Source organism: Heliangelus exortis, chromosome 1 (genome assembly GCF_036169615.1).
Source record: "Heliangelus exortis chromosome 1, bHelExo1.hap1, whole genome shotgun sequence".
In the NCBI taxonomy this organism is placed as follows: domain Eukaryota; kingdom Metazoa; phylum Chordata; class Aves; order Apodiformes; family Trochilidae; genus Heliangelus; species Heliangelus exortis.
This window is the reverse complement of record NC_092422.1, coordinates 104,828,672-104,854,850: the sequence shown is the minus strand read 5'-3', so window position 1 is coordinate 104,854,850 and position 26,179 is coordinate 104,828,672. Positions and strand designations below refer to the sequence as shown.

The window sequence follows — 26,179 nt, the reverse complement described above, 5'->3', positions numbered from 1 at the left end:
TTCAAGCTTGCTCCCAAGGATGTTATGGGAGACTGTGTTGAAAGCCTTGCTAAAGTCAAGGTAGACAAAATCCACTGTTCTCCCTACACCTTATCCATTCAAGTCATACCATCATACAAGGCTATCAGATTAGTCAAACATGATATTCCCTTGGTGAATCCATGCTGGTTACTCCTAATAGCCTTCTTTTCTTCCATGTGCTTAGAGATGAGCTCCAAAATGAGTTGCTCAAAGAAAGTTCAAAGTACAGATTTTATTAACATAAAAATGTAATGCTCCACACTTCAGTAAAGCAGATCTTGCTATCTTAAGCTGCATACCTGGAAGACAAGAGGCACGCATCTGTGCATCACTTACATTTAGCTTAAAAGACTCACATAATGTCAAAGAGGAGCTCTGTAAAAGGTGCACGGAGAGATGTTAGAAAATAACCATCAACTTCCTTGACAAGAATATCTCCCATGTTTTTCTTTTTTTGAAATCTTGTCTGTATTACTGGCTACAGACAAAGGCTTAACAAAATTAAGAGACAGAGTGGGATTTAAGAGTTTCCTTGAAGGCTACATCCTTGAGTCATGTCCAGACTGTGACAGTGAGGTAAGATCCTTTGCTAAAAGAAGTATTAATACGTGGTCACATGACTTGTCACAGTGCACCCAAGGGCAACATCAGTATGGGCCCTTTTCAGTGTGGGATGGCAACCCTCTGGCCTCTGTAAGGACAGTCAGAGAGGTCAGAACTTGTAGACCAATCCACAGAGGTCTGTCACTTTAGCTAATAAAAAACTGATACCACAACCACATTGTTACTCAGCTAGTGGACTGGTGATGATTGTGGCATTTCCATTCTTTTACTTAATCAGCCCTCCTCTTCACTTTATAGACACCTCGTCCCAGTTGAATGCAAGTAAAGAATCTGCTCACTGTAAGGAGCAACAACTTTGGTGACTATATACCCAACAGACCTTGCACAGCTAGACTAATCAAACTGAAATATTACATACTGAGTTACCTTAATCTACAGAAAGATGGACCTTAGTATCAGCAACACAACATTCTACTTGTAATACACAAGGTACCTGTGCAGTACATTAGGAAACTGTTGTCCAGAAGTCTAAGGAGTTTCCACACTACATGTGCTAAGTATATATTCTACAGTCACTGAGTGGTTCACGTTGGAAGGGAGCTTAAAGATCATCTAGTTCCAACACCCCTGGCATGTGCAAGGGACACCTCCCATTTGGACCAGGTGGCTCAAAGCCCCAACCAACCTGGCCTTCAACATTTCCAGGAATGGGCATCCACAGCTTCTCTGGGCAACCTCTTCTAGTGTCTCAACACCCTCACAATGGAGAATTTCTTCCTAATGTCTAATCTAACTCTGCCTTCTTCCAGTTAAAAAACATTATCCCTTGTTCTATTGCAACATGTCCTTGTAGAAGAGCTTCCCCAGCTTTCTTGTAGCCACTTCAGGTACTGGAAGGTCACTCTAAGGTCTCTCCAAAGCCTTCTCTTCTCCAGGCTGAACAACCCCAACTCTCTCAGCCTGTCTTCATATGACAGGTGCTCCAGCCCTCTGATCATCTTCATGGCCCTCCTCTGGAACTGATCCAACAGATCCATGTCCTTCTTGTGTTGGGGGCTCCAGATCTAGACACAGTACTCCAGGTGGGATCTCATAAGAGTGGATTGGAGGGGGAGAATCCCCTTCCTTGATCTGCTGGCCACACTTCTTTTGATGCAGCCCAGGACAATGTTGGCTTTCTGACCTGCTGGTTCATGTTGAGCTTCTCATCAACCAGCACCCCTGAGTCCTTCTCTTCAGGGCCGTTCTCAATCCATTCTCTGTCCAACCTATATTTGTGCTTGGGATTGCCCTGGGCCAGGTGCAGGACCTTGCACTTGGCCTTATTTAACTTCATGAGGTTGGCATGGGCTCACGTCTCAAACCTGTCAAGGTCCCTCTGGATGGTCTCCCTTTCCTCCAGCATGTCAATGACACTTCACAGCTTAGTGTCATCAGCAAACTTGCTGAGGGTGCACTCTATCCCACTGTCCATGTTGCTGACACATGTATTAAAGCCCCAGTACCAACCCCCAGTAAAGTCACTTGTCACTATTCTCTACTGGGACATCAAGCTATTGACTGCAACTCTTTGAATGCAAACTATCTAGACAACTCCTTATCCACCAAGTTGTTCAGCCATCAAGTCCATGTCCAAATTAGAGACAAATCCATGTCCAATTTAGAGACATGGACATAATCCATGACAGCATCAAATGCTTTGCATGAGTTCAGGTAGATGATAACAGTTGCCCTCGCCTTATCCACGAGCTCTAACACTGTTGTAGAAGGTCACCAAATTTATTAGGCAGGATTTGCCCCTAGTGAAGCCATGTTGGCTGTCACCAATCAGCTCCTTATTTTCCATATTCCTTAGCATATTTTCCAGAAGGATTTGTTCCATAACACTGTTGGGCACAGAGGTGAAGTTGACTGGCCTGAGTCAGTGGCGCTGATGAATTAAGCCAATCCTGGAAGATCCAGGAGAATCTTTGCTGCTCCTACTAAGCAGAACTTGCCTGCAAAATTAAGAAGTAATGGGTCTTTAGCAGCAGACAGCAAAACTACAGATTTCTACACCAGACTCATTCTGGCAAGTTTTTCTCTAGACACACCAGAAAGCCCATTCTTTACCACTGAATAAGCACATTAAGCACAAAGTCAAAACCAACTGACTTCCTTCTGTCATTTTGCTGCTTGGATCTAACAAGCGTCCTTTGCGACACATACATATTCCTTCAATTTCTATGGACATCTATCTATTCTATGGACATCTCCTTTTCTCCTTTCTCAATCTAAATACAAGGAGGAAAAGTCAGAAAATTCAGCATCTGGTCAGAGTCTGAGACAAACTCAGAAGCCCAGTGGAACCAGTGAGCAGCTTGGTACACATTCTTTGCTAAAACTATCAAATCCAACCTCATAAGCTAAGGGTGCATGAGCAAAGACTATCAGGACCCTAGAAACTCACTGAATAAGGAATAAGAAAATATTACTTGGATGGTGCAATTAGTCAAACCTCTTTATTTTCCACCCTCTCAAGCCACAAGGCTCACCTGTGCAATCTGTATTGGCTGAGATAGAGGGATCTGCGTCATCGGCGTTGCAGCAGAGGCCGAGATGGTGGCACCAGCAGCGCTGTGCTGCTGACTGGCTGAATGCTGCACGGCAGCCGCCAGCAACTGTGCCTGCGCCTGTTGTAGCAATAACTGTTGCTGGGCTGGCGTCAACGTGAGCTATAAATAATTAGAAAACACAGCCATTAATAATGGGAAGAGCCAATTCAGCTACAAAGTCATTAGCTAGCTCATTACTAGTTATATTAACCAGACATTCCTATAACTATTACTGCAGTTCAGCCATTCACTGGCCAATGACCCTGGCTCTAAGTAAGGACAGCTGGCTGCTCAACACGGTGTAGGAACCAACCTACCACAGACCTGACACAAACCAAATTGCACAAACACAAACATTTGCACTAACTGGAACCTATAGAACCAATAGAACCTAACCTTACTTCTATGTTTTCTTCACAACTCTACTGGGAGGTTCAGGAAAAAGGTAATTAAGTAGCACATAAAATAAAAGAATCAATATCACTGGGATTTGAAAGGAAATTTACACCCATTAGAACAGCAAGTGATTAGCCAGATGAATGAGAAGCAGGAATGCTGGCTATGGATACAGAACAAACTGATAACACCCCAGCTGCTTCACATTAGCATGAATCTCTGCCATATTCCATCATTCCCATTATGTCCTAAGATATAAGGAAAGAACATGAGCTCCATTTGTTTCTCTCCAAGTCTCCCCATCTGCCTTTTTTTTTTTAAATAGAATAGAGTTGGCAAGTTTACATCGCTTTCCAAACATACATTATCTCTGTGAAACAGGTGGCAGCAGTCTCTCCTCTACATGTAAATGAATCTTGATGCCCATTTTTACTACAATCCATATCTGCATAGGCCTGGAGTTTTGTTTTGAATGTTTCACTACTGCAGACAATCAAATTAAAACAAACTAATATTTTTTTGAGGATGAAAAAAATAATAAAATATGCTAGGTTTTCATAAAATATTAAAATATTCTCACTTTTAAGACTTTCAAATGTAATTAACCAAAAACTAAATAGGATGTTTGTTTACACACTACCATACTAGAAGATTATACAAGAAGATTAAACAACTCAACATGAAATTAAGACACTTTCATTCAAGTGTAGAGATGAGCTAACCAAATACTTCAAATGATAAATACATTGTTGGAGTAACTGCCTTAAATTTCTTATTGACATGCAAACTCTTAAAACTTCAAATCTGATTACATGGAAGCAAACTCCTCAACTCATAAAGCTTGCTCTTTTTTTAAATGATTGAAAGCTTTTACAACAATACAGAAATACCAGTAATCCTAAAACAACAGTTATTCCATAATTACTCCCAAAGCCTTGCAATTAAGAAACTCAAAATTGATAGTTTAAAACAGAAAAGTTGAATAGGCTTAAGGCAAGCACTAGTACAGTTACTTTAAAATTAATGTGTTTCAGATGAGGAAGAATTAGTGTCAGCAGTTCCCATAATTCTTCACCCATTAATCTGATAAGATTTAGTCTCATATCCCCATGTCTAATTTTAATCTTGCAAAAAAATAAAAGTTCCTCTTTACAACATCAGCTTATTTGTACACACACCAAGTTTTAATTTCATTACAGAATCAACACAGAAACTGAGAAAAGAAATAATTTTTCCTATTTTTTTAAAGCAAATACTGTGCAACAAAACCCAAAGATTAAAGCCTCGGTTTTTAATAGGAAGATGTTTTCTATCCCCCCTTTCACTCAAGTTTCTTTCTATGTTCAAAGAAATTACAATAACCTTCACTGACAGTTCTGTGGGGACTGTCATAGCTACTGCCACCATTTGCTGGACAGGAGGCTGACTGCAGTGTACTTGGGTAAATCTTACCCCAGTGATCTGTCCTCCGGCCAGCATGAGCTGGGTCTGGGGTATGGCCGCCTGCACTGAAGGCTGCTGGGAAGGCTGGCTTGGCTGCTGAGAGTCCCCAGATTCTTCATTAGATTTAGACTAGTCAAAAAAAAAATACAGCTCTTTATAGTGTAAAACAGATGTTAATGTATAACACTGCTATCTCAACACTGCACAATAAAAATCTTTCATCTGCATACAAAAAGCCCTTGGGTTTATTTTAAGAGTGTGTTTAAGCAACGGCTCTGTGTGCCCACCATCTCAGCTATGATCGCTCAAATATGTCTGTAGGTAATGCAGTTCGGAGAAAAAAAAATAAAAAAAAAGCACCAAAAAGACTCTTAGGTCTTTTGTAACTCTCTGACATTATTTTCAGGTCTCATTCAATTTTACGCAATGCAACTGAAGCTGATGCTACTACCATTCACCATCAAGGAAGAAAAGGTTGTTGAAATTATTCATTGTCTAAAATCCTGAACAATGGAACAAGGGAAAGGAGACGTTTCCATTTTCTACATCTGCATCCTGCACCTCTCGGTCACCATACTGTTGGCTTATATGGAACTGGTTCGAAAAATCCCCACAGTGCTTTTAAATGATCAAAGTTTAGCATTTCCTTAACTGACTGCTGCTTTATTTTAAAATATTTGGGATTTTAAAATATTTAAAATTTTCTGTCATTTTGGTTTTTCATTTTTTTGTTTGGTTTTGTTTTGTTTGTTTTAAACAGAAGAAACTGTGAAGACATGAGGGAGGAAATGTAATGCATCTAGAGGGGGAGAGAGTTTCATGATAATTAAAACTGGTTATGCAGAACATTAAAATTCTGCATAGATTTGCATATTTTTCACCACCTGTTTTGGGGACTGCAGAGCAGGCTAATTACCATAAAGGCTCTGATTAATTCTGCCACTCATTGAGAGATAATTACAGCGCAGGACTGTAAACATTCTGCACTGGAGATACAGCCTGTTTGCCAACATCTCTCTCAGGGATGGAAGTTTACCATGGCAACCAAGGCAATTTTCTGCCTCCTTCCTCTTAGAAAGGAAGGTCACTGTACCTCCTCTTCTTTCTAAATTGTTATTATGTATAAGTGGGTCCACATTCTATTGCATTTCATGTAATGCACTACCTACATTCTTTAATAGCAAGCAATACTGAAATCAGTTTTCAATAAAACTGAATCCCTTGCCCCTTAATATAGTACTGAGAGGAAGTGGTACGTTAACTGATACTCTGAAACATTCAGTATCATAAAAAAGTTTGAAACCTTTGTTGTCTCATGTACAATATTAAACAAGAATTACTCTGACTTATTTTGAAATCGCTATGTGTTATTTACAGAAGCAATCTACACTAGACATGACATAGTTAATGTTACATTATACACCTCTATTCAGCTATGAGAAGTAAGGACAAATTGCAAAGTAATACTTGCTGTGCTTAGAGTAAGTGAATAAATGGGAGAACACGAAATAGTCCTGGATTTTTTTTTTTTAGTTTTCATGATACACCACCTCACTGAAATTCAGTATAAAATTACCATCACTGCACATTTTAAACAACAATTTCTGAATGCCTACAATCCTGAACCTGATTCTATGGTTGTAAAACTATTCCTTCCCTCTTACTGGCAAGTCCAGTCAGAATAAAAAAAGAGAGTAACATGTCTTAGGTTAAAAACTATCTCTAGTGGGACCGTAGTGCTGTTTGGAATGAAAGACAGGCAGCAGAAGGAAACTGTCTTTACCTGTACATTTAAGGACTGAGCAGCAGCCTGTAAACTTGTTCCAGCGAGCTGGACCTATAACACAGTGCAAAAATGGTAATGAAATAATATAGAAACTACAGAAAATTTTAACAATGTAAGAAGAACAAATTCCCCACCCAAACCTCAAAAACTCCCCACGAAACAATTTGTGCCGCTCTAACACCTGAGTCAGTGAAACAGGGCTTGTGCTCCAGGCTGAAAATCCGTAACACTCTTCCACCATACTACTTGTCTACTTCTTGATGAACATACCCCTGCCTAGGGATCTACATGTTATGAAATCGAGTTGAAACAGAGCATTTGGGGATGGAGAAGTTAACTATTCCCATGCCCATTAAAAAAAATCCAGGCCTCAGTGGAGGTCATTAAACTCTATCAGCATCCTAATATCTCAGAATGGGTCAAACCCCAGATATGTACACTGCATTCACCTACTTCCTTATACAACAGAGGAGCAATCACCTGCATAGCACAAAACCCACAGCATAAACACTCTTCCTCAAATCAACCCGTGCAAGTATTTGCAGTCATCAGCCACTGAAAGATGATACAAAGGACTGGAGACACTTTACAAAGGCTGTATTGATTCAGGTATACTCAAAACTTGAATTCAATATTTGTGATTAAAAGGCCCAAAGAAGTTCTTGTGGGTCAGCAGGGAAGAAAACTGATGCTTCAGAAAGTGATATTTTTAAAGCTGTTATTTTATTAAGAATTTTCTTGATCATTTTAGTCAGTCTTGTTTTGTTTCCACCACCACTCCTACTATAAAGAAGGAATTAATTACCAACACTTTCAAAGGTCAGAGTTACAGCCTGTAGTAAATTCCATCTCTGGCCACATTTGAAAACCACTGCTCATAGGAAGAACAGGCAAAACATAAGGATACAATAAAGCAACACAAGCACTCTCGCCTTTATAAAAAGATGTCCCCACACAACATACATTACAAAAGACAGTCCACATATCTGCACAGGAAGAAGTTTTAATTTAAATTGCACTCCATGAAATTAGCAACTGAATATTCAAATGTGCAACCCATAAGAGTTACCTTGGTTCCTGCCACTCTAGATGAAAGTACTGGGCTTACTAAGCCTGTTCAATGTCTAAGCAAACACTCCCACAAAAGCTCCTCCGTGTCACAAGTGAACTGTAGTTTGACACAGTTGATGTAATCTTAGCTTTTAAAATTAATTAACAATAATAGCCTGTCATCCAAAAAATATACACAGAAAGAACACTTTAAAAATTACATGACAACAACAGCAACAACAAAAGAAACACAAAACAAAAAAACCAACCACATAACAGACTACAAATGTATCAGTACAGCCACTGTATTCCTGAAAATCTCTTCAAATGTGATTTGGACACTACTTCCACCACACAACAAGCATTTTCTAACTAGAAATTAAACCGTTCCTGAATGTTGCCTACAAACTAGTATTTTGCACTAGTCTGAAGGAAAGCACTGTGTGATAGGGCTGAATAATACCCCACTAGCAGCAGCCACCCTTGAAGAGGACAGTTTGACAATAGATTCCCACACACCTGCAGGTGCATAAAAGAATAGCTGAGATTTTCCTTTGAACTAGAGTTTCAATAAATGAATCACAATTTATCAAACATGAACTTACAAAGATCCTGACAACTGTTTAAATAAATACATTTCCAAAGAAAGATAAAGCACTGTGCTAAATACAATTACTCTCCTGAATCAATCTATATAACAAAATGAAGACTAAAACAAACACAAAATTCTGCAGAACAGCTGTTATCTGTCTCTGTGTTAAGGACATCCTGACAACCCATGAAAACTAGTCAGCTTCTCCCCACATAAAGGCAGCCTATAGCAGCCTATTGGTTCAGCAAATTCAAACAACCGGCACTCCCTAGGTCCTGTATAACCCAATCTACTTGAAAAATTGTAATTATGTGACAAGACCTGTGGAATGTTCCATACAATAAAATGCCAGTTCAGAGCTCTTAAAAAAGGGCATAAAAGCATCAGTACGTCAATTATACCACAGTAACTGTGCAACCTCAGACCTCAAACATTCAAGGTCAGCCAATTAGGTACAGTATTTTAAAGTTTAAACTTGGTGCTGAAGAAGGGAAAGAAATTAGGACATTTGTTTTCATACATCGCATGAAAAGATTAAAAAAACTACAAAAAATGCCCCTTATACTTCTCTTCACCTAGGGATGCCCCATTTTGATTCAGCCTACATCTGAAGTTCAGCTTTGATTCCCTAAACACAGCAGCAGCAGAACACAGAAGTAGAAGCCTGAATATCATCTGACAAACAGGTCCTTGAAATAACTTTTTTAAAAGTCAGAAAACTCACAAACCATACATGCTTAGTAAGTATGATCACTTTATATTTCTAGTTAATGTGTAAGAGCTTGAAAGTCTGAATCATAGCGCTCACCACCATCCAGCACTACTTCTGGCTTCTTAACTAGGTAGTGACAGTTTAAGGACCTTGGCAGCTGCTGGGTCCATTACAATCCTTTACCACAATCCTTTACCAAAAAGATAAAATTTAGCCTTTTCAATTTGTTCTCTCTATAAAGGTTTAGGCATTTTCAAAAGTCTCCAAAAAAGGGGGCTTTGTAGTTCTCCCAAAAAGGCCTCACCCTATTCTTGACATATTCTGCAGCCTAATGCAATGAATCGAGTGCCACAATAGGAATTTCCCCAGCTAAACTATTTAAGCATGTGATCTACCCTTATGTCCCTTCACATAACTACCCTTCACCCACAGAGAAAGAGCAAATAGAACAGATAAGAGCAGCTGCATTCGTACCTGCCTGAGTCTTCACTACTTTGAATGAGTCTTCTCTTACCTGATGAAGGTGCCCAAGGAAGGCCTGGGCCTGGGCTGTAGAGATTGCTCCTCCGACAGGCACAGGCTGCTTTTGAAAGTCCAGGCCATTTGTTTGCGTGCCTGAAGAAAGAGATATATTAAGAACTATTAGTTATTACTTTTATGAAATATAATAAGAATTAATATTTTTAGAACTCCTGCTATTCTCTCAATACCATGTAGTAGAAAAGCACTCGGGGAGTAACAAGAATTAAATTGTTCTACTGAAAGGGGGGAGAAGCTCTTCCAGACTTCAGTAATATTGCATTATCAGCTGAACAAAACCAACATGGTATTTTTTTAGCTTCTATCATCTTACCTAATCTATGCACACTACTACCCCATCATTCTCTATCATGCTTTGAGAAAAAAATGGATGCATGCTGCTAAGGTTAAATTGTGTTACCAGTTTCCATGCACTCTCTATCCAGCGGCTGAAGACAATCTTTACATTCAGAAAGGGGCAAGAACAAGGTTCATATAAAGTCACCTTTCATTAAACATGAGTAAAATAATACTTGATGAAAATAGAAGTACCATATATACACAGCATTTCTGTGCCACAGTTTAATGCTTTGATAGATGATATTTGTATGGATATTTTTGCAGAGCTCTTATGTAATGAGATAACTGCCTGGGCTTGCTTTTGCTCTCATCCACTTTCCCATAACTAAAACATGATTATTCTCCTACATTTTTGTTGTCTTCTTCCTGAAACCCCCAGATAACCCCAAATACTTGGGTTGTGGGGAGAAAAAAAAACCCAAAAAAACCAACAACCCACACCCAACCATTTTTTTTTCTAGAAGTAACTACCACGGAATTCTCTTCTGCCAAGAGGATTTATAACTACTAAGTTTTAAGACTTGTTCTGCAGAGAAATGATAAAATCAACATTAGGGATTATCAAGGGTTTCATATGTTGGGTATTACTATCTACAGAGGCTAACAACAAAAAGGGAGACTGAACGTCTCAGCCTGCGTGGAATTTCTAGAACAGATGATTCAATCTTAAAAATTGTGTGACTGAAATGAAGTAAAACCAGCTTTAGACTTGTATGTTTTCTCTTCATGACTATCAGATTTTGTTCAGTCTCTGTAGACAGGTGTTCAACTAATTCCTGTTTCAAAATTCCTTACATAATCTACATTTTTCACCAGAAAAATCTAGGTTATCTACTAAGCAAAAGAGAGTCACAGTTGTTAAACAACAACAGGGGTCTGCTATTCCTTGGAAACATCTGCAAAAGCAAGCAGGCATAAAATTTTATTAGTAAAATACACCATCCGATATTTTACATTTCTATTTTGACCTAGAAAAAGCTTATGCAGGCAAAAGTTCCAAAGACAGAGTCACTGGTCAATAAATACACGTCCAGTGTAGATAGTCAACCTTCCTGGCAACAATTTAAGGCAGCTCTTTAAAGCATCTTTGGTGCAGATGCTGCAGGGAAAAGAGCTGGTCTGCTTTCAAGTTTCTAATTCGATGCTCTCACAAAACCATGGAACTATCTTGCTTGGAAAAGACCTTCAAATCATTGAGTTCAACCATTAACTGACAAGACCTTAACTAGGCCATATCCCCAGCTATATCGGGCCAGGGTTTACAGATTTAAGAAATGTATGTGCACCCAAAGCTCTACAGTCTTGTTAGAAATATTCAACTATTCAACAATGTTCAACAAACTTCAATATTTTATACTACACAAAATTTTGCTTAATGAGTCTAAAATTCCAATCCAAATTTAATGGAAGGACTGTCACTGGTCTGAATTTATCTTGCATGAATGTAACTTGATCGTGTTTCTCAAAAAAAAAAAAAAAAAAAAAAGAAAAAAAAAAAAAAAGTAGATAAGAAGGTTTGCTGGAAAGATCTAGAAGAATTCTCATCTATTTTCATTCTTTCCAGTGAACTGCATAATTCTCTCAATGCAGAAGGCCAAGAGGAGGGAGAAGATGACTGGATAAATATATAAAAATAATTTCTGACAAGCAGCTACTGTAATTCAACGGAAAGAAGCTACCACCTCCCCATTGAAGCAGATGCTTTGAATCAATTTGTGGTCAAGGACCCACAAGTAAGGAAAAAGAAATATGTATAAAAAAACCCACTGTAAGGCAGATACTCCTCATCCCAATTGGAAACATTAAGGGATCGAAAAAATTACCCATTCCTGTGAGGACAAAATGAAAGACTCACCTTAAATAAATTAGTAAAGCTATTCTAGTTAACTATCTTCCAAAAAGAGCCTCAAATCATGTTCCATATTAAAAGAGCACTGCATGTCTGCAGAACAAATGCACCAGTTAGTGCTTCTGCTAAGTCCTAATAAGGAATTTTGAAACAAATCTCCTAGGGTTGATGGTTTTGCACAAAGCAAGTTCCAAGACTGAGCTTGAAATCTCCATGGGTCCCAAAATCCAGTTTAGAGAGTTACTGTGAGAAAACAATATTTTCTTTAAATTCAACCTTGGAGAACTCCAGCTCCCTCTTCCCACTCTCCCAAAACTAAACTTAGAGCAAGAAAACCCCAAATCACACCTGTTTAACTCTCTGTTCTCCTTGCATCATATTTGAACAATAGTGTCCTTTCCCCTTTGGATGCAGCCTTAGTTTTTTGCAGGAATGCACCAAATTTGCACCAAATGCCTACAGCTTTTGAAGAACAGTGGAAAACATGAGAGATTTTGTATTTAGGGTCCTCATAAGGACGTGACACCATTCTTGTGCAGCCCAAGAAATCTGATGAGGAGACTGGAAAATGAAGCAGTGAGAAGCAGTTCAGCACACAGTAAGGGCATGAAATTACCATAATGTCACTCTGCTCAAAATGAGAGTTAAATGCAAAAACCCATGGTGATAAACAGACACAAGAGATGAAATCACAAGTATTGTGATTTTAACAATCCCAAATATGTATGTCTTTTCCACCTCCATCTCAGCTACCGTAACTGCCAGAACTGAACAACAACTCACCAAAAGAAAAAAAAAAAAAAAAAAAACAAACCAGAACTCTCCATATCCCTTCTATCCTTTCTGCTTGGTTCCAGCTACATTGTCGCTGTCCTGCCTCTTCTGGTAGTTCATGGACACCGCAGTAAGCCAATTTACCTTATCTAATTGAGCAGAAAAATATTCATGTGAACTGTTCCCTTTTTCTTTTGGTCAGGTTAGTTTTCTGCCAGTTATGTGAGATGAATTAACTTACCTCAGGGCTCAGCAAGCAGCAGATAATGCAAAGCAGGGAAGGTCAGAGATACTTGTAGGGAAATGAGCCTCCTCCCACCCCCCCGGCCATTTATTAAGATTGAATCAAGCTGTAAGATGAAATTTCACCCTTATAGTGCAGGTCCAATGCAACTTAAGCATGTTTAAATTCTGGCATAAATTCAACCATGTGGTTATACTTCATGGAGTAGGTTTCCATGAAGTCTAATACTAAGTGCAATTACTTTTCAGCCAAATCAAATCTTTGAACCATGCCACTCAGTGCCAATTCAGGGAAAGGAACAGAACACCAAGTGCAGGACAACCTGACTGTGAATTAGTTTATGCTCTTAGAATTGTCCCTGCAGAGGATACAAGAATGACAATACAGGGCAGGCAAATAACACTGCACCTGCAATCAGGTGAAAAACATACTCTCAAAATCAAAGACCATCATCATCAGATTTTAGTCTGAGTTTACAAACTGCATAAGGAAGGAAGAGCAGTGAAGGGCCACAGGTCTGGGGAGATGTGTAAAGTTCAAGAAAGGACTCGGGAAGGGAAGGCAAACAAGGAGAAGGAAGACTTCAAAAATAACTGGAGTGGGTATCTACACTGTCCTCTGGGAGACACCTTCCAGCACCAGCAGTACACTTCCCCATCTCTCTCAGTGGGTTGTGAGAGAGAGATCTGGCCAATACTCAGAAGTATACCACACTACTAGTAAGAGGTTTAGCATTGATATTTACCCAGAATGTTAGTAGTTAAAGAATATTTCACGGTCCCTCTCCCACTGTCCTATAGAATTTCTTCTTATGGAAACTGCAAAATCAACCTCTGGAAATGGAGCAATGCAAATAAGAAACCTTAGAATCCTTCCAAATGCTACACTTGCAAAAATTATTATTGTTCTGCTTTATCAATGGCTGTCATGATCCTACAGTTTCCACAAATACTATAACTTTGGCTTTCATAGCATTGCCTTCACAGAGCTTTACAAAAAGAATATGCATTAAATAAGCAAACAACAAGGGTTGAGTTGTTCTGGAAAATTTTATGCTGCAACCTATAAATAGAAAACCGAAAGGGCTATCCTTTTACTGTAAGACACCGTTACTCTCTCTCTTTTTTTTCTAGTAGATACTAAGTAAGCTGTCCAACCACAACTGAAGGTTGGAAAGATTTGTGTAATTCTGCAATAATGATGGCCAGTTCATCAATTAATGTTCTTGTCAAAACAGCCATACAACCCTTGCACTCATAAAGACTTTTTTTCCCCCCTGAAATATGACTTGCTTTTTTAGATCCCTAAACAGGGAGTCCAGCTAGCACAAAAATTTTAAAGTTAAAATTTGTTTCAGGCACTTTATTGTGAGCATCATATTCAGGGGGAATTACTATGTTCCCTAAGCAGTCCAAGTTAGAAATACAAAACCCTAATTTCTTAACTTCCATGAAACCTATCTGCTAGCTCAGAGAACTGCTGATGTTAAGTCATCATTACCAGTGGCAGCTGTTAGGGGTTTTTTTTTTGCTGAGAACACTAGCTCTGCCAAGTGTAAATTCCATGCCATTAATTTATCTTAAAATTTTCAAGTTGCATCAGCTTACTGCAGTTTAAAATAGGTATGGCCCAAACAAACACCCACTGAGGTTCAAATCATAAAACTAGTAGCACTCACACAGCAAACTCAAGTTGTTTACAAACATTACTAGAAAGTAGATAGGTACAGAAAGTTACAAAAATAAGAACTGTGAGTGTTTATAAAGACCATCTACACACATTATGCTTCAGATCCTATATTCCCCAGGCAATCAATGGCACTTTTAGATCCTTAGCATCCAAGCTGAAAGATGACTCCTTTTCACTAATTATACACAGAGCCCAGAATCATAATCTAAGAACCCTGATCAGAAGACCACAATTACATTCCATGAGTATTCCTTTCAGGGTTTAACATCTGCCAATTGACTAATGCAATTGATGCTTGAGCCTCCCAAAAATGTCACAAATGCCATTAAACACTACCTACAGTGGTTTATGAGCACTGTATTTAAAAACAAAACAATGACTGCTGAAAAGAGCCATCAAAAATTCAAGATTATTTTAGTTTAAAAAGTCAGGAAATAAAACTCAAAGGAATGACTGGAAACATTTCAAACACAAAACCAACAAGTAATAGTCAAACTTTAGGAACAACTGACCCTAGTTTTAGAGTATCAAAAAACACAGATGTTGTATCCCTTTTCATGATGAAAGCACCTACATGAAGCTTTACAGTCCATCAATTTCTTTATATCATGACCAGCACCTTCACACTGGTGAAGTATTTTCCTAGGAGCAAGGGTCCTGCTGAAGCAGACACAATACTACTGTGATAATGCACTACCTCTGAATAAACCAAGTCCTTTTTTTTAGCAGCTCAGTTTATTTGAAACTGCTAGTTATAGCTGCCCTTCAGGAATGGTATTGGGAATGCACTCTTTGGAGAACACATGTGAAGAACTGAGGTCATACAGAGCAGGAAATCTGATTTTTTTCATAAGTTTACATACAGGTTCCAGCTGCAAGGACTCTATAGGAATATTAAAATCGTTGTTCTCTTGATATTTTTTAAAATAATGTTTATATCATTCTAAATCAGTATTAAATGCATAATAAATAATTTATGTACATAAAATTAACTGATACCTCTCCTCTTACAAATGCAATGGAAATTATAAAGCCCGAGATAATAGTAACAAAACATAGATAAGTGAGCAGAATTCCTTTTGACTGACCACATGCATTGGCAGAAAACATCCAGTCCCACAGATCAGGATCAGTGACATTCAGTCACTCTTAGCTGCATTGAAACCTTCCATAAAGAATGAGGAGATAGCAGCATGGAATGAAATAAATTGTTAATTTCAGCAAACCTTCAGGGTTTAAAATAGATTTCTTATTATTGAGTCAATAGGAGGAAAAACAATTTTCCTCATACAAGTTAATAGGACTTCTCTCAAAGCTGTGAGAACAAGTTCCTTCTCATTAAAATTATCTCTCCTCAAATGCTATTCTGAGGTCGAGAAGATTCTGAGTTAGGTTAAACTCTTTACTTTCCATTCAGAATTGTCATTTCTCTTCCTTCTAAATTGAACAGTAATTTACCTCCAGAAAGTAATTAAAGCATAAGACAGTATGTTTGAGTTACAGTGACTTAACAAGCTTCTTAAGTGCTTTGAACTTGGCCACATCTCAAGGATGCAACAAAACACACGCTGGCCCTGACACATGGGCCATTCTTCCAGCCTAATTTCGAGGCTCTGTTCTAATACACGAAGAAATTAAAGAAAAGCTGGTGAACTTTCTTTGTTGATGATGGTGTTTCGTTTGTTTGCTTGTTTTCATTTGGTTTTTGGTTGGTTGGTTGGGTTTTTTTATGTTGAGAACAGATGCTGTATGCCTTTGCCTTGTTCTTGAGAACTGTTCTGAGAGCTTTAATGAAATCAAAAAATGGAAACAAGATTAGCCAGTGGCCCACATCCACCAGAAAAAATTTCAACCCAAAAAAAAAAATAATAAAGTTACAGGTGCTGAAGGTATGTTCTGCCAGGAAAAAATGAAACTGCTTCTGAAGAGGTAGTGCCACTAGACCTTACATAACATCAGGAATGTTACAGATAGAGGAAATGGGGAAGGTGAATCTTACATACAAAGTGAAGGTAGTGGGCTAATACAGTATGTGTTAATAATGCACTCAATACAGTAGGGTTAATGACAGGGCAAAAGTGTTCCCAAGTTTCTAAACACAGTAGGATGAAGAGGAAGGCTGTTTTGGTTTGTTTATTTCCTTAATTCCTGCAAACTGGTAAAGAAATTTTGCTTTTGATATCCATTCAATTCCACCAGAAAAAAACTGCGCACCAATTCATCATTTCTTACCTGTGTTCCCATCCCCACTGTCCATTGATGGTTTACTGGTTTCTGACGGATTGTTCATTCTTGAGTCTGCATTAAAAGAGAAATAAAGATAAACTAAACAGTGGCAACAAAAAAATCCAAATCAATCCATACCCTCTTGTCCAACTGAAGTCAGAACATCAGGAGTTATTTTAGTACCCTATTTCAGATTATAAAACAAAAAGGACAGTCAGAAGTAGAATATAATATTGAATCTCCTAGATTTCAGTTTCAAAATTTTCTGTCATTATTCCCATAACTCCAATCACAGTTTCAAGGGAAGAAAAGAGGGCTAAGATAGTTAGGAACTTAACTTGCAGTACAACAGAAGTCATAGAAGGGAGAAAAAAAGAAAGAAAACCAAAAAAACTTATGCGTGTGGAAGGGGCAACAAATACGTCACAATGCAAAAAGTTTGACCACCACTAGAGCCTACATTATTTCATTAGGTTTTCTCACCCATAAGAGAAAGTAAATTCAGTCACCACAATTATATTGAGGCCATTCTTAACACTGCATTTTTATTTTACAGGCGTGTCACTGATATTAAGTTATCTTGTATTTCCTATATATAAGTCCAAAATAAAAAAAATACAAAATAATTCCTCTTCCTTATCCCTCTGGATGAATCTACTGAAAATTCTGTTCTTGGTTTCAAAGCTCATCAGATGAATATAGGCCAGTTCAGAAGGACTCTCCAGATGGCAGATAGAGAATATGGTTTACTTAAACAGGAATCTATACAGATGTTCTGTGTACAGCATCAGGTCTCCAGTTTATTACCTCCTCCTTCCTTGCTGCCAGCCTCAGTGTAGCCACATTATCACAAGCCAAAATTACAAAAAGAATCTCAAGACAGACCAGTTCATAAAATGAAGTGTAAGCAAATCCTTAAGCACATTCTTCCATTCCCATAACCAGTTAAATGCAAGTTCAATAAGCTCAAAATGAACCCTTTACTCCAGGATATTCTCTCGCTAGGTGCTTAAAAGGTTACCTCTGTCATGTACTTTCATCAAAGCAGTGATTTCTGAAATACCAACGGGCTGAAGAAGAATACAGTAACAGTATTAACTGCTGCATCTTCCCCCTAGATATGTCCAAGAATGCTTGGCAGCCTATGAGAGCTGGAAATGAGAAGCCAGACTGTTGCCATGTACTGTCACCTGCTACTGTCCAAGAGAGACCAGTGCTACCCTCAGGCTATCAGAACCAGGGTGATAGGAACAGAAGAATACGAGCACAAGCCAGCAGGAACCAAGCACACAGACAGGGCTTGAATGAAAGCAGAAATGGAGATGAAGCCAGGCTGGGAGTGCAGGGTTGGAAGAGGAGAGAACAAGTTAGAAATGAGGCATGTGCAAGAGAAATGGTAAGATACACCAACCTTGGAAAAACTCCAATAAGCAGTTAGGAAACATAATTTGAGTCAATATTTTTAAAATCAATGTAATTTTCCACACAAACAACTGCTGTGGTTGAACCCAGTATGGCCTAGAAAACCCAGAGGTGTAACAAACAGGAATCTTCCCCCAGGAAGTCAACTCAACATCTCCAGAGCCTCAATTCATCTCAGAAAGTTCCTCTTACTATGCTTAAATACTCCAAATGCCAGCCACGTGTAAAAGAGATCTGAACTATCAGTGTTACCCTTAGTATAAAGGTAGACGTGTTAAACTGCTTTTTGAAAGGGGGAGAGAAGGAGGATAAAATTTCCAGCTGCGCTGGCCCACGCTTGAGCAAAAGGTTTTAAGTTTGGCCCTGTTTTTTACAGCCTCTACTTTGCAGATTCAAGATACAAGCAGTCTTGAAAGACGGGGGTCTGCTATGATTGCAGACACAGAACCTATTGGTTCCCAGCTCCTTATTTTGTCATTTTCCACATTTGGACCGCATGATTCACACTCTAGAGACATAATATCATTTCACTGACTACACAAAAATGTGTGGTTTTCCTGTGCTCCTCCTTGCTGATAGATCAGTGTGTAAAACAAATCCAAGTATCTATCCAGGAGTTGCATATACCTTAAATTGAGCTTATTGTTGTGGCAACAGCACATTTATTTAGTTATTATAGGCAACATTCCTTTGATAAGCAACATCAGTTCCTTCTTTGACACAGACCTGGCTCCTGAAATTAATTTAGGTTCAGAGGATACTGTATGGGAGACTTCTCTTCAGATGCAAATATGGAGAGTCCTCATCCAACAGGAAAATGAGCAAAGAGGGCTTATAAGTCCAATACATTTGGCTGTGGAAACTAGGCTAACTCATGGGGCTATGGGACATAGCACATATTTTTTAGGCTCAGTGCACAAAGCTGGATGTCATGATAGCACTTACTACAGAAGAAAGAGATGAGAAGAGGTTGATCAGATTATCTCTCAATAACCTGGGATCCATTCACTGAATCACTTCAGAAAGCTCTCGAGAGAACCATAGAATGTTAGGGGTTGGAAGGGATCTCTAGAGATCATCTAGCCCAACCCCTCTGACAAAGCAGGATCACCCAGGGCAGGCCACACAGGAACACATCCAATGGGTCTTGAAAGTCTCCAGAAAAAGAGACTCCACAACCTCTCTGTGCAGCCTGTTCCAGTGCTCCATCACCTTCACAGTAAAGAAGTTTCACCTCAGCATGAGTTTCACCTCAACATAGGTTCTAATTTAAAGCCATTATTCCTTGTCCTATCACTGGGCACCACTGAAAAGAGATTGGCCCTTTCTTCTTGACACACACCCCTCAGATATTTATAGACACTAATAAGATCCCTTCAGCCTTCTTTTCTCAAGGCTGAGCAGCCCCAGTTCTCTCAGCCTTTCTTCATAGGAGAGATGTTCAAGTCCCTTCATCATCCTTGTAGCTCTCCATTGGACTCTCTCCACTAGATCCCTGTCTCTCTTGAACTGGGGGGCCCAAAACTGGATACAGTATTCCAGGAGTAGCTTCACCAGGACAGAGTAGGCGAGGAGGAGGAGAACCTCCCTAGATCTGCTGGACACACTTTTCGTGATGCATCCAAGGGTATCATTGGCCCTCTTGGCCACAAGGGCACATTGTTGATCCATGGAGAATTTGCTGTCCACTAGGATTCCAAGGTCTTTCTCCACGGAGCTGCTTTCCAGCAGGACATCACCTAATCTGTACTGGTGGTTGGTGTTATTCCTTCCCAGGGGCAGGACTCTATGCTTGTCCTTACTGAACTTTGTGAGGTTCACCTTTGCCCATCTCTCCATCCTGTCCAGATCTCATTGCATAGCAGCACACCCAGAAAACAACACAGGGCCTCCTGTACTAGTCTGCAGAAACTGAAGTATTACAGCCACCCTGGAAGCACTAATAGTAGAATAAGCAAACCAAACCCAGAGAGGGGGACACAACTGTCCCCACAACTGTGCACAGAATTCCCGGCAAAGTAGTGGAGCTCATACAAGTAGTGGAGGAGGCTCATACAAGAAACCTTGCTGCATGAGCAGTAAGTTTGTTCAGGAAAATGTTATAACTCTACAGCCTCTTTCCATAAAGGAACCAAGACCTGTTTTTCTTTCAGGCTATAGTGCAAAATAAAAAAATACAAAATAAAAAAAATTAAAAGGTTTTCAGTGTTTCTTACTACTACACATACACATAACATTTATTCAACTACAAAAAGCATGTCTAAATGAAGACTGGTTTCTTGTAAAGCTTCATCCCCAACAAAGAACTCAAACATTGCTTTTGTAAAAAAGCAGCAAGTTGGATGAAGAAATATCTTTCTGGTACTGCTCAGGTTCAAATGAATGATAGTATCCATTATTTCACCAGCTGACTATTTCTTGTTCCATCTGTGGGCCTTCTGCATGTAAAGCATCAAGAACAATGCCATTATTTCCATTGCTAATGGTATGAGATGCATCTGAAGCACAGAACTGCTATCAACAAAACTGACGTATATCTGCAGGACACTAAACCTACAGATTCATTATGCATCAAATAAAAAGATCATTTGCTTTATAGATTATACATTATACATTTGATTGGTGCTTTATAGTTAAGAGAATAAACAAACTAAGTGGGCTGAAAAAAACTAAACCATAATGCCCTCGCCTTTTCTTATTCCTTTAGCTCTTACTTGGGTTTAAAATCAAGATTCTGGGCTACAACTTCTGCCAACGTTATCTAAAACCAAACTCCACAGACAGAAAGATCGAAAGTAGCAGGTGCATGACAGAAATACAGGAGTGAATACATTCACTATTGCTACTCTGCTAGCAGGGCTGAGGGTGTCACAAGGCAATGCTGTGCCAGGCTTTCACACACCCTCAGTGACATTTCAAAAGGTATCCAGAAGAAATAAGAAGCAGACACTGGACCAACCTGGAGGAGTATTAGGGACTGTACATTGCTAGTAAGACACAGAAAGTGTCCACACGGAATAGATCATTAACTATTTCCTTTCACCCATAAAAGTGAAACTGTTTAATACTCTGTCAGCACCAGCAGAAATGATTCATTAATGAATATGGAAAAAATGAAGTTTAATGTGACTGAAAACATACCAAGAGCTCACAAGAAATTCTTATTTAAAAAATCCACTTCATATTTAGAAACAAATATTCAGATCCCTGCTTTAGAATTTACCATCCAAAAATATATTCTCCTCATTTGATATATTAGTTCTTACATGAACTCATACAATGGAATCAAAAGAATACAGGGAAAAAATAAATCTATAAATTGAGCTTTGGGGAAAGAGTCTTGAAAAGAAATAAAATCTATTGTAAAAGTGGGATGATCTGTAATTATAAATAACTTTAAAAGACACAAAGAAGAAATCATGGCACTTCTGTTCTGTGCAGGAAATACATTACCCCAGGAACCTTAAGCACAGCTTGAAATGGTATCAATGGCAACCACTGTGGACTCCACCTTGTTTTCTATTACGTGTGAAGAACCTTGCTATTACATTAAAAATACACAGACATAATATACCTTCTGTCAGGGAAGGGTTCAATGCAGCTACTACATTATTTGAGAATAGGTCTCTCTCATTCATTTTAATACTTTAAAATTCATAACACATAGAAATGCAAGTTAAGTGCAGTGTTTGTTAGCCAAACGCTTCTCAGATTGAAATCCTAAAAGCAAAAGGTCTGCATTAATAACATCCATGCCCAGCAGCAAATCTCTCCAGCGCAGAGGAAGCTAATTCTCCTGGAGCAACAGAAAGGAGCAGAGAAAAAACCAAAACATGTATTTCCCTTGTACAGATCTATCTATCTATCAGGAAGCTACTTGCTGCCGATTCACTGGTGAGCTTCAGCCTTACAAATACCTTCTCTAGCCTCTGCATATGTGATTAAGCCTCTATGCATAGTCAACCTTGCAGCCTCTATTTCCATATTAAACACTTTATAAGAAAGAGCTGAGCTGGTACCCACCTAGAACGTAGTCGCTGCAGTCCAGCATTGCTGTGGTATCCTCTACAGGTTCAGACAGTCCAAGGAAAGGGAGAATGGCAATTTCTATCAAATCTACACTACTGCTCTCAACCAAACAAGAGAGGGAATGGGGAGGTGGGGGAAGAAACACAACTTCAGTTACACCATAGCAATCTTCAACTGAACAGGGAAACTTCAGTTGCTCTGTGGAGTTTTAGTCTCTCCTACTAGCTGTGTCTGACATTGTCAAGGCGACTGAAGCGTGAAAAGTTCCCCTTTTTGTAATAAAATAGAAACAAAGATTGCAGCTGGCAGTTTCCATAATGAAGCTTAATCAGTATGCGCCTGATTAGGGCCTTATGCAAATCTCTCCTCGTTAGCACAGCAGCCAGCACTTTGAAGTCCATGAACAATTCATTTGCAGAGTACACTGAAAGCGCTCCCTGCATAATTTAAATCACGGTATAAATATTTATCAGCTCATTTGCATATTAATTGGCAGTGCATGAAGGGAAAAATTATCTCCCGAGTGCCAGCATAATAATTAGGGAACAAAATGAATTTTCTTCCAATAGCTTGGCTTCTCAGCCTTAACTCAAGCACAGTACCACAGGGGAGCAGGGAGGGGAAGAGACAGAGTTCTGTTCAAATGCCACTGAAATGACACGTACAAATTAGAAACAACTCTACAGACTTAAGCACCTTTAATCTTATTCCTGCTGGCAACAATAACTTCAGTAATAAAGGGGATTTGGAAAAAGCTTTCTACACAATCCAAATAATCCCACAAAAACAATTAGCAAGGTAGAAGCTGAACACAAAGCTGTCAAACCAGCACTTGCACATCTGTATGGAGTTTTCCACATCTGAGCATGAACTGTCACAGGGAGGTCCTGGGCAGCAAAGAGAGTACCGCCAGGGTAAGGAAGCAGCACGACTCCCTTTAAATGGCTAAAGAGCTTGGTGATTCATTACGGGGTAATCCCTCTGCCACAGCCAACTTAACAGCAGTGGATATGTCAAGGATTGTGTAACATTTGGCACCCACTAATCTATCCCAAGTGAAATCAAAACAGATTTAGTCTTTTGCTTTCCAATAACTTCTATGAAAAAAAAAATCTATTACTAATCCCCTCCACAAATGTTCACAATATAGCTAAACAAGCCTTACTAAGGAGCTATTTTGAAATGTACACTTTACACATGGGTTGCATCCTTGAACCCTCAGTGATAACCAGAACACACTTGCTGCTGTGAACACAAAGGACGCTGTAGGACTGGAGAACTGGGGAAAGGCTTTGATCTGTGGTAGAATTAATCTTCATTCCAAAAAGTGGTCCACAGAAGTACATGTACTGATGAACTGTAAGTCTAGATTAAGACATTTCAAATAGTATGTTTACCACTCAAATACAAGTGTCCAAAACAGCAAAAACATTTTTATAAAAATTAAAGTTTAATGGGGACACCACAACATTAAGTATTCCATATTCTGGTCAGGAAAAGATAATGCACTGATGCAGGTGACCACAGAACTGAGCCACGCACTTCCAGATGTTAACATGAATTTAGAGAGTAAGTTGGGTTTTTTTGTTCTTTTTTCTTTTATAAAAAAGCTAGCTGTACTTTTCTTCTTCTAATTTCTGAAGTGAATTCAAGCACAGCCTCTCCAAACAAGAGGGAGTGAGAGAAAACGGACTTCTCAATCATCTAGTACTGACTGGAATTTATTTCCACACTTGACCTCTTCTTCTGTTCAGGTTCATATCTCTACTTAACACAAGATGTCCCCTGCTATATATTTAACATGAGTGATCTACACTTGAAAAAGATTGCAAGAAGGGAAGGTGCTCCCAACTGCAGGGAAACAACTGTGTGTACTTCAATACTTCGTTTCCAACTTGGATTTCTACTCATTCACGTGTCCCATTGACACCTCCCAGGCACATCTCCATGGTTCACAGACCTTCAGTAAACTTCACTTTTTCATACATGCTTTTGGAGAGCACCGGGAGATAATCCATTTGCTTCATCAGAAGAATTTGGACAATCAGTATAACAAGACGGGCACTTCACAAAGCAAGTGCTAGTTTAAGTAGTGGCTGAGTTGAGGAAGCCAGTAGCATAGAAAGAGGGAAGCAGTGAGGATCTTTGGGATCCTTCTCAAAAAGACTGCTTTGAGGTGGCTGAACACAGGTGCAGCATCAAAAGCACATGACCACAGGAAGTGACCGGTACCGGTGGGTGTGTGCGCAGTGATGGGTGATTTGTGTCCAACAACAGAACAACCAAACACAAACAAAGGCCACAGAAGGATGTACCAGGAGCAGTATTATTAAGTGTGATGGTGGTACCACAGTGCCACGCATTGTCCATACCATCAACATGACACTGACAGCTAATGAGTACAAAGCAGAAGTTTCCTCCCCACTCCTGGATGTGCCAACCAATCTGCCTTACAAACAGCAGCCACCACACAATGTCCACTTGGGACTGTAACTTCCAGTAACCTGCTAATTGAAATAAAACCTTAAACACTGACTTCTCAAACTAACAACTAGGAAGGACAGAAATAGCCCTCTTCCTGTGACCCCTTCATTCTTTGACAAATTTATTATCTTCCCTTTCATGTCAGTTCTTAATATTTCGCAAAAAAATAATCCCTATTGTTTCACTTAGGCCACACTACTGCAACTGTTTATCTCGTAGGCTGCTGAAGGAGGTCTGAATGCAGGAGGAAAAGTACTGGGGAGAAACTGTGCACATCAGCATGCTTCAAAACCAATGGTGGAATATGCTAGCTTAATTTTCTGTTTAGGTCCTGACACATCATTACCCATTCTTCTCTTTCTAGACTCTCATGTTAAACATTATTTAACACACTGAACCAAAGTCGTATACTGGTACTCACATTTAAGCAAAATGTGAGTAGCAGACATGGACAGTGGGATAGAGTGCACCCTCAGCAAGTTTGCTGATGACACTAAGCTGTGAAGTGTCATTGACATGCTGGAGGAAAGGGAGACCATCCAGAGGGACCTTGACAGGTTTGAGAGGTGAGCCCATGCCAACCTCATGAAGTTAAATAAGGCCAAGTGCAAGGTCCTGCACCTGGCCCAGGGCAATCCCAAGCACAAATATAGGTTGGACAGAGAATGGATTGAGAACGGCCCTGAAGAGAAGGACTCAGGGGTGCTGGTTGATGAGAAGCTCAACATGTCCTGGGCTGCATCAAAAGAAGTGTGGCCAGCAGCTCAAGGAAGGGGATTCTCCCCCTCTGCTCTGCTCTCGTGAGATCCCACCTGGAGTACTATGTCTAGATCTGGAGCCCCCAACACAAGAAGGACATGGAGCTATTGGAGCAAGTCCAGAGGAGGGCCATGAAGATGATCAGAGGGCTGTGTTGTTCAGCCTGGAGAAGAGAAGGCTTTGGGGAGACCTCATGGTGACCTTCCAGTACCTGAAGTGGCTACAAGAAAGCTGGGGAAGCTCTTTTACAAGGACATGTTGCAATAGAACAAGGGATAATGTTTTTTAACTGGAAGAGAGCAGAGTTAGATTAGACATTAGGAAGAAATTCTCCATTGTGAGGGTGGTGAGACACTAGAAGAGGTTGCATAGGGATGCTGTGGATGCCCCCTCCCTGGAAGTGTTCCAGTCTTGATACCATAAAATTTGGTTGCTGAAAGAACCCTCTAACACTTGTGTTTAAGTTCCAGAAGGCAGGATGATATTTGTTAGCAACTTGGTCTAGTGGGAGGTATCCCTTGCTCATGCAGGGAGGGCTGGAACCAGATGATCTCTAAGGTTACTTCGAACCTGAACCATTCTACGATTCTATGAAAATATCACTCTGGGCTTTGTACACAAAGTTTTGGTTTTCCTCTAAAGGCACCTCTAAGAAGATAAAGTGGT

The 26,179-nt window shown here is 39.5% G+C and overlaps 1 protein-coding gene across 6 annotated transcripts in view; it reads right to left on the bottom strand.

Moving 5' to 3' along the window:
* The window catches only part of POU2F1 (POU class 2 homeobox 1), a 121,057-nt gene that overhangs the window by 34,772 nt on the left and 60,106 nt on the right, over positions 1 to 26,179 (bottom strand). For 3 of the 6 annotated variants that reach the window (XM_071756568.1, XM_071756570.1, XM_071756578.1), the window contains 5 exons: positions 16,826 to 16,891; positions 9,673 to 9,773; positions 6,802 to 6,855; positions 5,028 to 5,147; positions 3,120 to 3,299 (listed from right to left, as the gene is read on the bottom strand). In XM_071756568.1, the coding sequence (XP_071612669.1) occupies positions 3,120 to 3,299; positions 5,028 to 5,147; positions 6,802 to 6,855; positions 9,673 to 9,773; positions 16,826 to 16,891 (521 nt within the window). The remainder of the gene's footprint in view (positions 1 to 3,119; positions 3,300 to 5,027; positions 5,148 to 6,801; positions 6,856 to 9,672; positions 9,774 to 16,825; positions 16,892 to 26,179) is intronic. The other 3 variants (XM_071756595.1, XM_071756599.1, XM_071756586.1) reach the window with 2 other exon arrangements.